This window comes from Osmerus eperlanus, unplaced genomic scaffold, assembly GCF_963692335.1.
Source record: "Osmerus eperlanus unplaced genomic scaffold, fOsmEpe2.1 SCAFFOLD_254, whole genome shotgun sequence".
Classification (NCBI taxonomy): Eukaryota; Metazoa; Chordata; class Actinopteri; order Osmeriformes; family Osmeridae; genus Osmerus; species Osmerus eperlanus.
This window is the reverse complement of record NW_026911928.1, coordinates 1-15084: the sequence shown is the minus strand read 5'-3', so window position 1 is coordinate 15084 and position 15084 is coordinate 1. Positions and strand designations below refer to the sequence as shown.

Genomic DNA, 15084 nt, shown 5'->3' with positions numbered 1-15084 from the left:
ATGTGATTGGCCGGTCATGAACGGTCGTCACCGACAGATGGAGAAAACAAAACAGTGGGCATCCCATAATGAATTACTCCCCCTCGTTCAGTGAATACATCGCGATCAATGATGACATCCAGTCTATGTTGAAGTTTCGATCTCAGCACATGGCCAAGTTAGATAAATGACCGTTTCAATTTCACAGAAAAGTTAGGCACAATGCAATGGGTTGTGGCGAAATAAAACTAAATAATTCAGAAATAAACGTAACATTATAGCTTTATTTGTAAATATACATTGCAATGATATGACTGTATACATGCAGTGCTTGACAATTGCACCGCTTATATCTGTAAATATATTTATGCAGTTCAGTGAATATAATTTCTGTTTCTGTTGATAACATTCATTTCCTCTTACAGAACACAACATTCACCCTCATAACGTCTTACAACTTAAGCAGCATCTAAAGCGCATGGGACCTTACATTTTAATTTACTCAAAAATAGAAAAACGAAAATAAAAACCAAAACGACACTTGCCAAGGTGGCCTTTCAACGTCCAATGGCTCATATCACAGTGCTTTGAACAATCAATCAATAATACTGGAATTCGTTTTTTCTGGTAGCTCTCCTAAGCACTTCAACGGTTTCAATGTATGAAGGTATACACATAATAAAGGCAAACAAAGCATAGAGCGGCAACAGAATAGCATAAACGGCGTGAGGAACAGAGGTTTGAATCCGACCCTTTTCAGGGACAGGAGTCGATAACAACAGTGCAACGAAAATTGTCTGGAAGAATGATCTGCTGAACACACATTCAAGTACTAAGGCTTCCTGATAAAGGGCTTTGGTGGGGGTGGTCGGTTTGGAGTCGGGGGGGGGGGGGGGGAGGTCTGCTTCTTCAGAGTTTGTAGCAGAGTGGACGGTCAGTTCAGTATTCTGGAAGCGAGACAGAAGACAGAAACACAACGGAGTTCAGTATGGGGTCCAGTGCTCCTTTATCTTATCGTGTGTATTGACCCGTGAAGGCTCGCTTTGACGTCTTTGGTCTCACGTCATCTCGTCCTCTATGACGTCATCAACACTTCCTGAGATCGACGCGACTTCTGGAACACACAGAGAGACAGGAATTAGCGACGATGGACATGACACACACACACACACACAACCTAGAGATGAGAAAGCAGGGGGGAGGGGATTCAGGATGTTCCCTGGGTGATTTCCCCCCACCACACAGAGAAGTGAAGTCGACTTCAAGATTTCGGTGCCACCCTTGGTTCGTGAGGAGAAGTGCCTGTCAGCCGGCTACAGAAAGACCCAGCGTCCTGTTGAGGTGAGTCGTGCAGAGTGCCAAGCCCCTGGGTGTGATGTGTGTCCGTGGCCCCTGCTGAAGCTCTTGTTTACCTCCGTCAGGGCTCGACTCAGGGAGACGTCCATCACCTCTCCCCCCCGGGACTTCCTGGAAGTCTGGTCTCCCAGTTCAGCTTCCTGTCTGGGTGACTGTGCCTTCCTCCCGTTCTTCCTGCTCTCATCCCTCCTCTCCCTGGAATCTACTTCTGGCAGCTGCGTAGTCCCAATGTAGATGACATCACTGCTGCTAGCGCTGCCTCCACTCCGGCTGCTGCCTCCACTCCGGCTGCTGCCTCCACTCCGGCTGCTGCCTCCACCCAGGCTGCTGCCTCCACTCCGGCTGCTGCCTCCACCCAGGCTGCTGCCTCCACCCAGGCTGCTGCCTCCAACCAGTACTTCCACACCCCCACCTCCACCCCCCGCGCCAGCTCCTCCCTTCCCCAGACCACAGATCTCCTGGCTGGGAGAGGAGGAGAAAGGAGAGCCAACTCCTTTACTGGTGGAGCTCCGCCCTCCACTGCTACTCTGGTCCACAAGCCCCGCCCCCGAGGACCAATAGGAGAGGGAAGAGTTGTGCTCAAAACTGGCACGCTCCAGGAAGACGTCGTCGCTGAGCGTAACGGACGCCATCGACGGGGTGGCCTTCCTCGGACCGGACGATGAAGTGGAGGCAGAGGGGGAGAAGGCGGATGAGGCAGAGGGAGAGAGAGAGGAGGCAGAGGGAGAGAGAGAAGAGGCAGAGGGAGAGAGAGAGGAGGCAGAGGGAGAGAGAGAGGAGGCAGAGGGAGAGTGGGAAGAAGCAGAGGGAGAGAGAGAAGAGGCAGAGGGAGAGAGGGAAGAATCAGAGGGAGAGAGAGAGGAGGCAGAGGGAGAGAGGGAAGAAGCAGAGGGAGAGAGAGAAGAGGCAGAGGGAGAGAGGGAAGAAGCAGAGGGAGAGAGAGAGGAGGCAGAGGGAGAGAGAGAGGAGGCAGAGGGAGAGGGTAAGAGGGAGACAGAAAGCGTGTACGTGAGGCTGAGAACAGGCTCCGCGTACAGGCTGGGGGTCTGGTTAAACGTGTGGCAGCGCGGGTCCGGGGCCCTCTGGTCCGGGGACAGGGGCTGTGGCCCGGGAGTCTCCGCAATGGAGGAGTCCAGGCCCAGCAGGGCACGGGGGGCCGGGGTGGAGTGGAAGAAGCCGGGGCCGAGCCCTGGGGAGGGGCTGTCGTCCACGTCGGCCCGCTGCACCTCCGGGGAGCGCTGGGAGGAGAATGACGATGGAGTCTGCAGCCCAGACACCCTCTCTTCACCCTGGTTGGGTGTAGCTTGATACAGCGTAAGCCACCCTCCCCCCCCCCCCACCAAATTAAGATTTGTTATGCAGGGACGGGGGCAAAGATATCAGGTGACTTGACATCTTGTGTTTCATCAGGAAGGCAATAACAAATAAAAAAGGTTACTTGTCAGGCGCAAAAGAGATAAGAGGGGGAAAAAAAACAAAAATCGACCTGAGGTGTTGACACCATCTCTGAGTTCAGTGTTGCTCGTTAGGAAGAAGCAGTTTGATTTCTGCCCTGTGTGCAATTTTACACGTAGCAACAGATGAGCAAAACGAACCGATCTCACCTGATAGGCTGATACAGGACAGGCTGAGCTCAGATGTTGCTCCTGTAACGTCATCCTGGTAACGGGGAGAGACAGTTGAGACATCACCACATCAGTTTGAATCCCCCCCCCCCCCCGCCACCTCCCCTCCAGCTAATGAAGGTAAAAACTAACAAAAGATGAAAACATGCTCAGATATCATGTACTTGAGACAGGAAATGATCGGCGACTATAGAGATGCACCTGCACCCCCCCCCCCCCTCACCAGCATCCTCTGTAGAGAGCCAGCATCGTCACGGTCACCATGCCCGTTCCCCGTATACTGGCAAAGCACAGCGTGACCCAGCGCAATTAGCTCCTCCCCTAGGTCCCCAGCCTGAGAGAGAGAGAGAGAATGGGAGGGAGAAAAGGAAGGAGAGAGATGGGGGGAGAAAAGGAAGGAGTGAGAGAAATGAGGGAGGAAGAGAGAGCGATAGAGCACAGGCAAGTAATAATTACAGAAACATTTAAATGTAAGGGGTTTAAATCAAAGACACTGAAACTACAAATGCTGCGTAAATTATCTGAGACTTTGTCATCAACACCCCCCCCCCCACACACACACACACACACCTTGCCCTGGCTTTTGTCGTAGAGCTTGACACTGGGCCAGGAGGAGACCTCAGAGTGGGAGTAGCTGCACAGTTTGGCCAGCAGGGGTCTCCACTCAGCGCAGTAGGTGAGCCGGTCGAAGTCATCCATGGCTGCCTCGCTCCACACCTCGCCTGCACAACAGGGTTACATACTGTGTCTCCAGGGGCTCAATCCGTGGTGTCTAACAACTTGTAGTGGTGCTCTTGTGTACACACACACTCTTGTTCACACACACACACACTCTTTTTCACACACACACACACACACTCTTTTTCACACACACACACACACACACACACACACACTCTTGTTCACACACACACACACTTGTTCACACACACTTTACCTGCCGGACTGACGTCTGCTAAGCTACACTCGATGGCTTGGAATGGTAGACTGAGGAAGTCGCTCCTAAGAGAGCAGAGAAGCACACCCCAGTCATGACCCCAGCCACAACCCTGGTTGATACATCCGCAAGACACCCATTGACCTCTGACCTCATGCTGCGGAGGCTGTCGCGGGGCAGCTCCCCGTTGTCTCCGTAGTCCACGTAGTAGAGGTCCACCAGGCCGGACGGGCCGCCCAGCACGCCCAGCACCCGCGCCCGGTTCCAGGTGCCGTGGTCCCGGTAGGGAGCCGCCACGATGTCCCCCACCACCAGGGCCTCCACACGCTGCTCCTGGAGGGGGAGGGAGGGAGGAGAGAGAGTTAGGCTCCAGGAAGACAATCTGATCTGTACCCAGCTAGCCATGACACATCCATCCTTCCTCATTCACTTCTACCATTTAATCCTTCTTCCCACCATACATCCATCAACCCACCCATCCATCCATCCATGCATGGCATTCACCATTACCAGTTATCTCTATATTGAGCCTGGATCGACCAATAGACGACGGATGGACACACGGACAGGACAGGCGCACACACACACACAACCAGCAGCGGCGGTTTCCGCGGTGACCGGACTCACGGGCAGCGACTCGTTGCTGTAGAAACGGCTCATCTCCTGGGTGAGCTTGTCCAGCTGCAGGGAGCGCACTCCAAGAATCTGGATCCAGAAGTGGTGGGGGTTCTCACTGGCTGACACGTATACCTCCAGGTGCTCGTCCGGCTGGAAGCTCAGGTCAGGGCTGGGGACTGCACAGGAAGTGGGACAGGAAGTAAGGGGAAATGAGGATGGAAGTGAGACAGGAAATACATGAGGCAGGAAATAGAAAACGAGACCGTAAATTATACAGGAAATGGGGGAAATAAGAAAAGAAAGAGACACTAAATAAGCCAGGAAAATAGACAGGAAAGACCTGAAAAAGGTCATAGGACAGGAAAAGGATATGGGTATAGACCAGCCTAACAAGAGTCTACCAACACTCTCTAAGCAGCCTGATCGAGTCTGGTGTCTTACTTTCAAACTTGGACACGTCAGAGAGGGAATCAGGCGAGACGACATCCTCCTCCTCCTCCTGTCTCACGTCCCCATTCAAGGTTTTACACTCCGTATCCCCCACCCCCACCGGCTCTCCTGCCGGCCCATTGGCCAGGACAAACCCCTCCCCCTGGGCAGGGCATGGAGCCTCATTGATTGGCTCGGGAGGGGACTCGGCCTCGGTGACCTCCGGGTCATGGGGTCGTCTCTTCTGGCGACGGGCGGAAGCCTGGGAGATTCTCATCCTCACCGTTTGGTCCTCCAGAACCTTCTCCAGGATCATTTCCTGTAAGAAACATCGACACGGCTCAGCTATAGTTGTGTGAGCTGAAGGGATGTATGGAACTACACTTTCCACAAGGCTTGAGGCAGTGGGCGTGGCCTCTGGCCCTCACCTTGGCCTGCCTGACCTCCAGGCGGGTCCCTGTGATGGACACCTTGCCCTTTTCCTCCAGGCTCCGCCCCCTCTCCCGAGGACAGTTCACTTTGGCGCCCGTTGTCCTGGCGATGAACTTCAGTGTCTCGCCGCCTCGACCTGGAAACGACAGAAAACGTAAACGCAGCCTTTCAGTGCCTCGCTCACACACGTACACACACACTCTCACTCTGTCTCACACACGGAAGTGCAACGGATAAGTGGCATGTAACTGAAACTATCTCCTTCTCTCCAACCTCTCCTCCCCGGCCCTCTCTCCCCCCCCCCGCCCACTCACCTATGATGCGCCCGAAGGCGGAGTAGGGGACCTCCATGGCGTGGCAGGTGGGCTCACAGTCACTGGCCAGCTTGTCCACAGCACACCTGGCCCGCAGAACCTGCTCTGCAGAGCCCCGCAGCTGCAGATACACGGCCTGCTGGGAGCTGGGGTCCCCCCCCTCCGTCTGCACCCTCACCTGGGCCCCCGACTGCTGGCTCACCTGGGGGGGGGGGGGGGGGGGGGAGGGCGGGAAGATGAGAGACATAGAGAGTCAGGATGGGTTCATGTGGGTACCCATGTGCCTGGCATCTGTGTGTGGTTGGTATCTGTGTGTGTGTGTGTGTGTGTCTGTGCGCGCATGTGGTACCTGTGGGGCTGGTACCTGTGTGAGTGTGTGTGTGTGTTACGGCAGCACTCACCAGGTCCAGGAAGCCTGCCTGGTATCTAGAGATGTTCCGGTACACCTCCAACGACACAGTCATCCTGGAGCTCTCCGGGTCCGCCAGCTCAGCTACACACACACACACACACACACACGAGTTGGGTTTAGGGAGGAAGGAGAAAGGGAGGCGATAGAAGGAAGGAATGATGGAGGGGGGAAGAAAGGATGAAGGAGGGCGGAAGGATAGAGAGAGAAGGTGGGAAGGTAGAAAGGATGGAGGGAAGCAGAAAAGGAGGGGAAAGAAGAAGGAAGGAAGGAGAAGGGGGCATGCCAGGGAGGCAGAGAGAAAAGAGGTAGAGAGGGGAGGAGTGGGCAGCAGGAGAGGTAGGAAAGATGGAGAGAGAGGAAGGACTCACGGGTGTTGCTGCTGACGGAGCGGTAGACGATGTATCCCAGCGTGGCGGCGCCCACCGACAGCCCTGCCGCCAGCGCCGCCATCTTGCCTGTGCTGAGCGTGCCTTTAGACCCCGCCTCCATCACACTGGCCAGGGGGAAACTCCACCTAGCCACGCAGGTACAGATCATTGTCTGGAGCTACACCTGAGTTAACATTAAACCGAGTTGACCGTGTCATAGTTTAATAACGACAGTTCGGTGGGTAAAATGGACATATAGTGAACCTCGAGGTCCCTTGACACTTCTTTCCTATGCAAATCTCACAATTTGAAACAGCCGCTGTAAAACGGTCCGTTTCCAAAAAGCCACCTCTGCGACGTCACAAAGGTGGCTCATCCTTTTTTGGCTCTGGTCTGTACCTTTGTCACGCCCCAATCTCAGGGTTTGCACAGACCTCAGACACTAGTTTAACTGCGCACTGCTCTGTGTACTTCCAGGGGAATTACAAAGAAGAAGTTTGGAAGTTTTTCAATATTGAAAATGGACCATGGTCGTAAATGCAGTGTTCCAATGCTGACACTTTTCATCGTCAATATAAGTTCTTTGATTTTACCCACCGAACTGTCGTTATTCAACTATGACAAGGTAAACTCGGTTTTGAATTCTATGACCACTTTAATATACATTGTTGTTAAGAATAGTTAAATAGATAAGGCTAAATGATAAAATAAAAGGCTTCAAATAGACCCCTGAATTGGTGATCGGTACTCGGTATCAGCTGATACTGCTTCTAGCAATCCTGATTGGAGCACCCCTAGTTAACATGGTTGGCAAATGTAACTGTTTCTGTGATTCTGACCAGCAGAGGGTGACATTGCTGCACAGCTCCTTAGACAAGCAGAACTGACACTATCGGTGCCTTGTAATCAAATCCTACACTCAACATGCTTTCAGTAGCCTAAGTCCATTACATTCAAGAGGATATTTACAGGCGCAGTCTATATGAACTATAATATATCGAGTTCTTTCCGGTCAACTTTAGTGAGTTAAATTTCTCGTTTAATGCTACTTCAGTTAATACAATCTCACAGATGTACCAAAGTGCTGTTGCTGGGAATGACAGCAATAGGCCATGCAGTGATGACATGAGCACACAGGGCAGTCCTAGCTAATCACACACAGGGAATTTGAATGACTTTAACTCAACTAAAACCAAACAAATTCTCTCTCAAAAGCTCTTCACCTGCCATCAGATCCTGGCTGATGTAGGCTAGACCACTGCACACTTTACACACACCCAGTGACATTAAGTGCGTTTGCACCCACACACACACACCCGCACTTCAAATCAGCTAATGTGCCATGAAGTACACACATGTAGACAGACACACTCAAAAGTAGCCAAGGTGGTATTTAGTATGCAGTGTGTGTGTGTGTGTATGTCACACGAGTGTGAAACTTCACCGCATCCCAGATTGGGTACGCTATGCAGAAGCGACACACAACAACCTCCACGGCCGTTGGATCATCTCCAGTTCCTCCACTGAGGTCTCGAAAGATTCAAATACTACGCAATGCTTTCCTTTTGGGAACTCTATGAAGGCAGTCGTAAGATTAGGGTACTGGAGGTTAACCAACGACCGTGGCGGAGACGTCGCCCAGGGTGGGTCGAGCCAGCTTGCCGAGATAAGGGGCACACAACATGCAGACGTGTTTCTCACTGGGAGAGGAGGGAGCGGGGACTGCAGTTGAGAAACACTTGGGATTTAGAGATGCCCACTTCCATCCTGGTGCGGAAAAACGGAACGGACACACCGCCCTCCTCCTAGAATTTGGTCTCACTTTACGGTCTTTCAACTCCCGAAGGCAAGGAGTCATTCAAGACAGACAACAGGTGAAAAAGAATTCCATAAAACAAGCCAGCGAAGTTACAATTAAATCTACTTTCAAGACGTCCCCATCAAAGATATAATTGTACGTGACCCACAAGTATAAAGCAGACAAATCAAAGCACAGGATTTCAAACCTGAAGTGATTAAATTACTGAACTGACATAGCCTAAGCGCTCAATGTATACCATAGTATGTTTGCTTGTTAGTCGCTAGTTTCACTTCTAAAATAGTCTGTCAGTTCGGCCTATACTGATCCAGATATGTCTGTAGTCTGTGTAGTTGCCAGCGCCTGGTGCACTGTACTACCCTGCAATGCAATGTGACTTTGAATCGCTAAATTAACAGTCTACCGAGTTTGTATTTTTATTTTAAACGGCGCCTTCTACTTCAATAGGTGTCTTTCAGAACGCAGGTTTCAAGTTGCATGATGTCCTGCATTCTGACACTAGGAACGGCCAGGGAAAGTGCATTCTAAAAGGGCACCGCAAAGATCAAGTTAGCCTAGCTAGTAGTAGCATGTAAAGGCTTTCTCACGGCACATCGCAATTCCGACCAGAACTAGCATGCAGGATACCGTTATATGCCACGTTAGAATAAAGCGCTGAGCATTCCGCCTCAATACTTCAGGTATATTGATGCCATCAAACCCGCAGTTTACTGTCGACAGTCACCGATGTTTTAATATGGGCAACACTGTCTTAGCCAGCTAGCTAGCGAGATCGATACATTTAGCTAACTGAATGTTGCCCTCCATTAGAAGCTGAGCGTGTACACATACACTAGGCATTACCTTTCTAACTGCACGTGTTAATCAACGTCAAGGTCAAATGTAATATGCGCGACAACAAAGATGTAGTTGAGGAAATATACATGACACTTACAAATAGACCTCTCCTTTGGTCGCTTTCTGCAACACAGTAGCCTACTAACTTCTCTCCGCACCTGCGTGGACGAACGCTCACGTTTAAGTAAACCAGGATACGCCGAGGTGGTGAGGTAAAGCAGTGTCCAAAATATTTAAATGTAGGTCTTCCCTGGGTATGCTTGCTATTGGAGCCAGGGTAACATTAGTGGGCGGGGCGGAGTTACGAAGACAGCCACCCGGATTCTATGTGGAACATTTAAGATTACCCATTTGACACAAATAACAGGCCTTTTTTTATTCTATTTTTTTTAAGAGACAGAATATTTATTATCATGAGAATCACAAATAAATCGCAATAACGTGAAATAATTATACATAGACCTTTTAAAAAAATACAAAATATACAACATTTATAAATCTCATTGTAAACAACCACAAAATAGTTCCTCACTTTTCTTTTCTCCTTAAAGTTGATCAATTTCGACACAGGGTTCGACTCAAAGCATTTACATGAACATGGGTATGATGAGGAGGCCTAACTCCACCCCTGTTAGCGGGTGTGGAGAGGGGGTAAGCCTGAATGTCTGAACTGTGTCAGTGCAGTGAGGAATCTCCTGCAGTCCATGCATGCTCCATTGGATTCACATTGTGTAATCAACATAAATTAACCATTATGGAACTTAATTTACAGTAACATGACATGACGAGCATCCATTGGGTCTTACTCATGCATACTTTAAAACAATTTATTAAAATAATAATAAAAGAACGGCATAGAGAAATTGAAATAAAAATGATTACAGTAGGGTCCAAAGGTCTGAGGCCACATTACATGTTTGATGGGATGAGATGCCAAGCATTCTGTGACATCACTAGAAGCTGTTTGGAACATTGTCGGATCATGCTGAGATAACAGGTCATCAGGTTTTACACAAGTCCATGTAATCTGTCAGTAAAAAAAAAGGGGGACACCAAATCCATAGATATTTTGAAATGCACGTACATTTTCAAAGAGTCAATGTTTCCCCTCTAACTGTTAAAATCTACAATAATAAAAAAAGAATAGTTTTACATTCTAAACAACTGCAAAACAGAACTATCTTGACTGCTGGTCTCAGACTTTTGCACCCTGTTGTGTAAGAAAAGAAAAAGCATGTATTATCCAAAAGCACAGATGCATTGCACTGTATACAATCCTTTTAAAAATGGCTGTACCTCACTTTTGAGTGTCTTCTCCTCTAACTCCTTTGTTCACTCAGCCGTGCCCAACGCCGTCCCCTATAAACACACGCAAGGCCTCGATGCCTTGGTTCAGTGCTCTTATATAACACCCCCTCGCTTCCAACATCCCATCATGCAACCACTGTGCTTAAACCGATCCAGCTAGTGTCCTTAAAAAGAGAAAGGACACAAAGCGTGGCGCGCCGACGAAGGGCACAGGTGTACCCAGCACCCGAGGAGATAATCTAGGCGGCCATTTTTGTTGTTGTGCTATCTTGGGATGAGTGTGACTGCCTGTCAGCAACGCATCACTGACCTTCTCACTGTCGGCCCACATTCATACATAGCAGAGGCAGAACATACCAGAACGCAACATCTGAGGAAGGAGCTGAAAGATAGGCACCACATAGTGGAAACCAATAAGCCCCTGTTGGATGTGTTTAGCCTGACATTCACCAGCCGTACAGAGAACTAGCGGACATGCCTGGTTTGGAGTGCTGGAAGATACAGACGTCCGCTTTAGAAGAGGCCATAACAGACACTAGATGGAGCCTACACAGACTGCAGATCCGCTGGGTAGAGACAGAAAATACAGTATGACACAGAGAGAAAGGAGAGCGAGGGAGAGACACGAACACAGAGAGACAGAGAAAAACAAGACAGACAGAGAGAGGCCAACTTGGAAATGAACTGTCAGATGACCACCTGGGAAGAAGTAGTCGAAACACATAGCTGTAACTTGCAAATGCAGTCAAACAAGACAGAAATAATGATGAGACAGGTCTGTCCACATCTGCAGAACGTCCTAATCAGACATCCATCGATGTCACTATATCATCATTTCTACGGTCGGGTTTAATATTACAAACAGCCCGGGTAGCCTGGCTGCGAGTCAGTGTCATCAGAAACAGCAAGGCAAGTGAATGACATGAAGCACCTTTCAGAACGACTATTCGAGAACACCACCCGCGGAACCCGGTCACCTCGTTCCGGAGTGGATCTCGGGGACAAGTTCCACTTTTTCCAGGCCAAAACGTCGGGTTCTTCTCTGGAGAGGTTGAGTGGGGTGGGTTATACAGAGCCACTACACAAAGGAGGTTTCTAGAATGTAAACACATCTCCTCTTGGTTTGGATACACTACTGCGAGTAAAAAAAAAGAAAAGGAAGAAAGAAAGTGGCATGCCAACACATTCCACAGATATATTTATACAAAGTGATTCATTCATGGTGAAGTTTAGCTTCATTCCTTATTGCATTACAGCAGGTTTGCCTGCTGTAATGCAATGCACAATAGACCATTGTCTTGCATCCTTATTTAGCAAATATCAAGTCCTGACCAGAGTCACAGTCCAGCCTCCAGAAGGCCATTTGATGCTGTTAAATGCTTAGAGAAAAAGTTTCAAACCAAACAAACAGTAGAATCCCCCTCTTCTAGGCAGCCCTGTCCTCTCCCCCAGCCACACCTAGCAACACCATATACCCTAGCAACACCATTGTCTACAACCCCCCCCCCGCCCAACCCCCCCCCCCCCCCCCACCTACCACTCCTTACAGTGGTCGTCCAGGAAATCCTGGTGTGTGTGTGTGGCTCATCCCTGCATATCGCGTAGACTACACCCCTGAACTGAGACATATCTACCTATCCCTGCAGCTTGGCTAGGCTGGCTACACAGCTATTCAGTGCTGCTGATGCTAACAAAGACACATAGACATTCATGTATGATCTGTGAGTTGAAGGCAGGCCACGACAGTATTCTGCGGAGTCATGTCGATGGGGCCAAGCTCCTTGTGGAAGTGGAGACAAGCCCACTGAGTTTCAGTAGATAAAGACATGACAGTGTTTTGATGGGGTATTCCCTGGAGGGAGACCCTGTAGGGCAGCGGAGCAGAGAACATGCAGAAGGAGAGCTGGTCTCTCAGCAACACGAGGAGGGGGAAAAAAAAGAGAGAGATGGAGTGATAGAGAGAGAGAGAGAGAGAGGTGAAAGGGATGTCTATGAAAGAGAGAAAACAACATTCTCCATGCTGTTAAAAAGGCTTAATGGTTCCTTAAAATAAAATAAAAATGTCTGTCCTTTTTCATAAACCAGAAAACAAAAGAAAAAGACTCTGGATTTTCTTTTTTTCCTTCTTCCATCTTCAATTTGATAAAACAAAGTCTGGGTAGCAAACAGCTCCTACTGGCCATCAGTGGAGGAGGAGGGGTGGGGGGGGGGGAATTAGAGAACAGTGACTAGGCTGGTTCCCTGTATTGCCGTGCCTCAGTGCTCCTTGGAGGAACCAATCAGAATGGAGAGTTCATTCCCAACTTGGTTTCAAACTGGAGCTTCTGTCTCTTCTGGTAGCGGACACGCACCCTGCAGGGGGACAGAGACACAACTCTGAACACACAGAAACACAGCCCTCCACACATAGAAACACCACTCTGAACACAGACACACAGCTCTCGTGAGAGAGATATATATACACATACACACACATCTGTATGTACAGCACTTTGGTCAACCAAGGTTTTTTTTTTTAAATGTCCTCTATAAATAAATAAATAGTGATTGATTGTAGCCATGCAGCCAGCTCTCTGATCTCATCTACATGACTTCTCCTCCATTACAACTCGTAATCCTACATAATCCCAAACCATCTGTGTCACACTCACCTCAACCCTCATCTCTCTTTCCATCCTCCTTTTCCTCTCCTCCCCCTCAGACTTCCTCTGTGTGCATGAGTGTTTGTGCGTGTGTGTATGAGTGTGTGTGTGCTTGTGCATGTCTGTGTGTGTGTGTGTGTGTGAGCGTACCGTATCTCGTGGAGCTTGACCGCCTCGTTCAGTAGCACCACCAGCAGCGTGGACAGAGACCCCAGCAGCCAGGCCAGCATGGGGACGGAGCCCAGGTCAAAGGTCAGGGGGCTGGACCGGTCCCGCCACAGCTGGTAGTCCACTGTAGCCTGAACCAGCTGGCCCAACAACCTGAAGAGAGGGAGGGGGGAGGGAGAGAGACAGAGAATGAGAGCGCGAGCGAGACAGAGAGAGCGAGAGACAGAGAATGAGAGACAGAGATAAATGCTTACACCACAGGGACGGTGAGGCACCACCAGGTGTTGCTGAAGGGACTCTTCCTCCACAAGGGCTGGGAGCGATTGCACATAGCTGAGAGAGATGAACACTGAGGAGAGAGAGAGAGAGAGAGAGAGAGAGAGAGAGAGAGAGAGAGAGAGAGAGAGAGAGAGAGAGAGAGAGAGAGAGAGAGAGAGAGAGAGAGAGAGAGAGAGAATAATAAAAAAAAGGGTTATTGAGTCCTGGGTTCTCCAGTGAGTTTATATAATGAGCAGAGGAGGAGGAGATGGAAGAGGAGTTACCTGTATGCAGAACCAGGAACCCTGCCATCACCTTCTGGGACAGCAGCAGGCCATTGGACAGTTCCTCAAACCAATGAGGGGCGTCCGCCGCCGAGCTGCGTTCACACACACACACGGCAGTGAGTGTGTCTGTCCGTGTGTGTGTGTATATAAATATTATATATGTGAGTGTATATGTTACCTGGCGGTGAGCAGGTGGAAGCAGGACACCGTGGTGTTGTCGGCCAGGGTGAGGTTGTTGGCATGGAGACACACCTGGTTGAGGGTGAATCCAAACCCCAGCAGGTAGGCACACACGGTCAGGCCGTACCGCAACAGGAAGCACAGCAGGAAGAAGTTCTGTGTCTGCAGGAAGTGACGACATGATCATAGAAGGTATGTACGCTGCGAGTCGCTCAAGTCCTGAATGTGATATTTTTGTGGCTCGCGCGCACAAGTTGATTATCTTGTGCGTGTAAGGATTAGGGCTGGTGCGTGTGAGGGATAGGGCTTGGTGCGTGTAAGGATTATGGCTGGTGCGTGTAAGGATTAGGGCTGGTGCGTGTGAGGGATAGGGCTGGTGCGTGTGAGGGATAGGGCTGTGCGTGTGAGGGATAGGGCTGGTGCGTGTGAGGGATAGGGCTGGTGCGTGTGATGGGGATAGGGCTGGTGCGTGTGTGTGTGTGTGTATATACCTTCCTAGGGATAGCCTCCAGGTTCTTGCCTGTGGCCACGGTCCATCACAGCGCTGTCCGGAGGCTTGCCTAGCAACGACACACTGCAACACACACACACACACACACTTCACATGGAGGCACACTGTCTATCTGTGTCTGTGGGTGAGAGAGACTGTGTGCATGTATGACAGTGTGTGTGTGTGTATGTGCGAGTGTGTGCAAGTATGACGGTGTGTGTGTGTGTGTGTGGTGTGTATGAGGGTGTGTGTGTGTGTGTGTGTGTGCACCTGAGCAGAGGGCAGCTGAAGCAGGACAGCCAGAGGATATCAGTGATGTTCATGGGTGGAGGAAGTTGGGCCAGGCAGGCCAGGAACTACACACACAGGAAACAAGTAGGTGTCACAATTTAAATAGTCCAGTACAGGAGAGAGTGTGTGTGTGTGTGGTGTGTGTGTGTGTGTGTGAGTCACCTGGATGACAACGAGGCTCAGTTGACATTGCAGCAGGAACAGGAAAACACTTGCGGATGCCGTAAGAGGTGTGACGTGCCTGGGACGGAAACACACACACACACGTTGGTAGTGTGTGTGTGTGGTGGAGTGAATGTGGCAGTCCAATTGCTTTACTGTGCGTATGCTTGTG

At 50.1% G+C, this 15084-nt stretch overlaps 2 protein-coding genes across 5 annotated transcripts; both read right to left on the bottom strand.

Moving 5' to 3' along the window:
- Window positions 1-243: 243 nt before the first annotated feature.
- tdrkh (tudor and KH domain containing) lies at window positions 244-9445 on the bottom strand. Of its 4 annotated transcripts, none has more exons than XM_062456074.1 (15): window positions 9213-9445; window positions 6471-6610; window positions 6092-6183; window positions 5691-5892; window positions 5373-5512; window positions 4957-5263; window positions 4525-4691; window positions 4049-4230; window positions 3898-3962; window positions 3531-3682; window positions 3184-3294; window positions 2940-2994; window positions 1392-2659; window positions 1042-1093; window positions 244-926 (listed from the first exon to the last, which is right to left on the bottom strand). In XM_062456074.1, exons 2-14 carry the CDS (start codon window positions 6589-6591, stop codon window positions 1055-1057), a joined length of 2901 nt encoding a protein of 966 aa, XP_062312058.1. In that variant the 5' UTR covers window positions 6592-6610; window positions 9213-9445; the 3' UTR covers window positions 244-926; window positions 1042-1054. The 4 variants fall into 4 exon arrangements, with proteins under 4 accessions (XP_062312058.1, XP_062312056.1, XP_062312057.1 ...); XM_062456072.1 differs by lacking the exon at window positions 9213-9445 and adding an exon at window positions 8172-9185 and having other exon boundaries at window positions 6471-6616; XM_062456073.1 differs by lacking the exon at window positions 9213-9445 and adding an exon at window positions 8172-9185 and having other exon boundaries at window positions 1392-2638; window positions 6471-6616.
- Window positions 9446-11962: 2517 nt separating this feature from the next.
- LOC134016780 (transmembrane protein 94-like) lies at window positions 11963-15007 on the bottom strand. Its single transcript, XM_062456076.1, has 8 exons — window positions 14913-15007; window positions 14730-14815; window positions 14461-14543; window positions 13968-14131; window positions 13787-13881; window positions 13499-13593; window positions 13227-13397; window positions 11963-12786 (listed from the first exon to the last, which is right to left on the bottom strand). The coding sequence occupies exons 6-8, from the start codon at window positions 13573-13575 to the stop codon at window positions 12714-12716; spliced, it is 321 nt and encodes a 106-aa protein (XP_062312060.1). The 5' UTR covers window positions 13576-13593; window positions 13787-13881; window positions 13968-14131; window positions 14461-14543; window positions 14730-14815; window positions 14913-15007; the 3' UTR covers window positions 11963-12713.
- Between the last annotated feature and the right edge of the window lie 77 nt (window positions 15008-15084).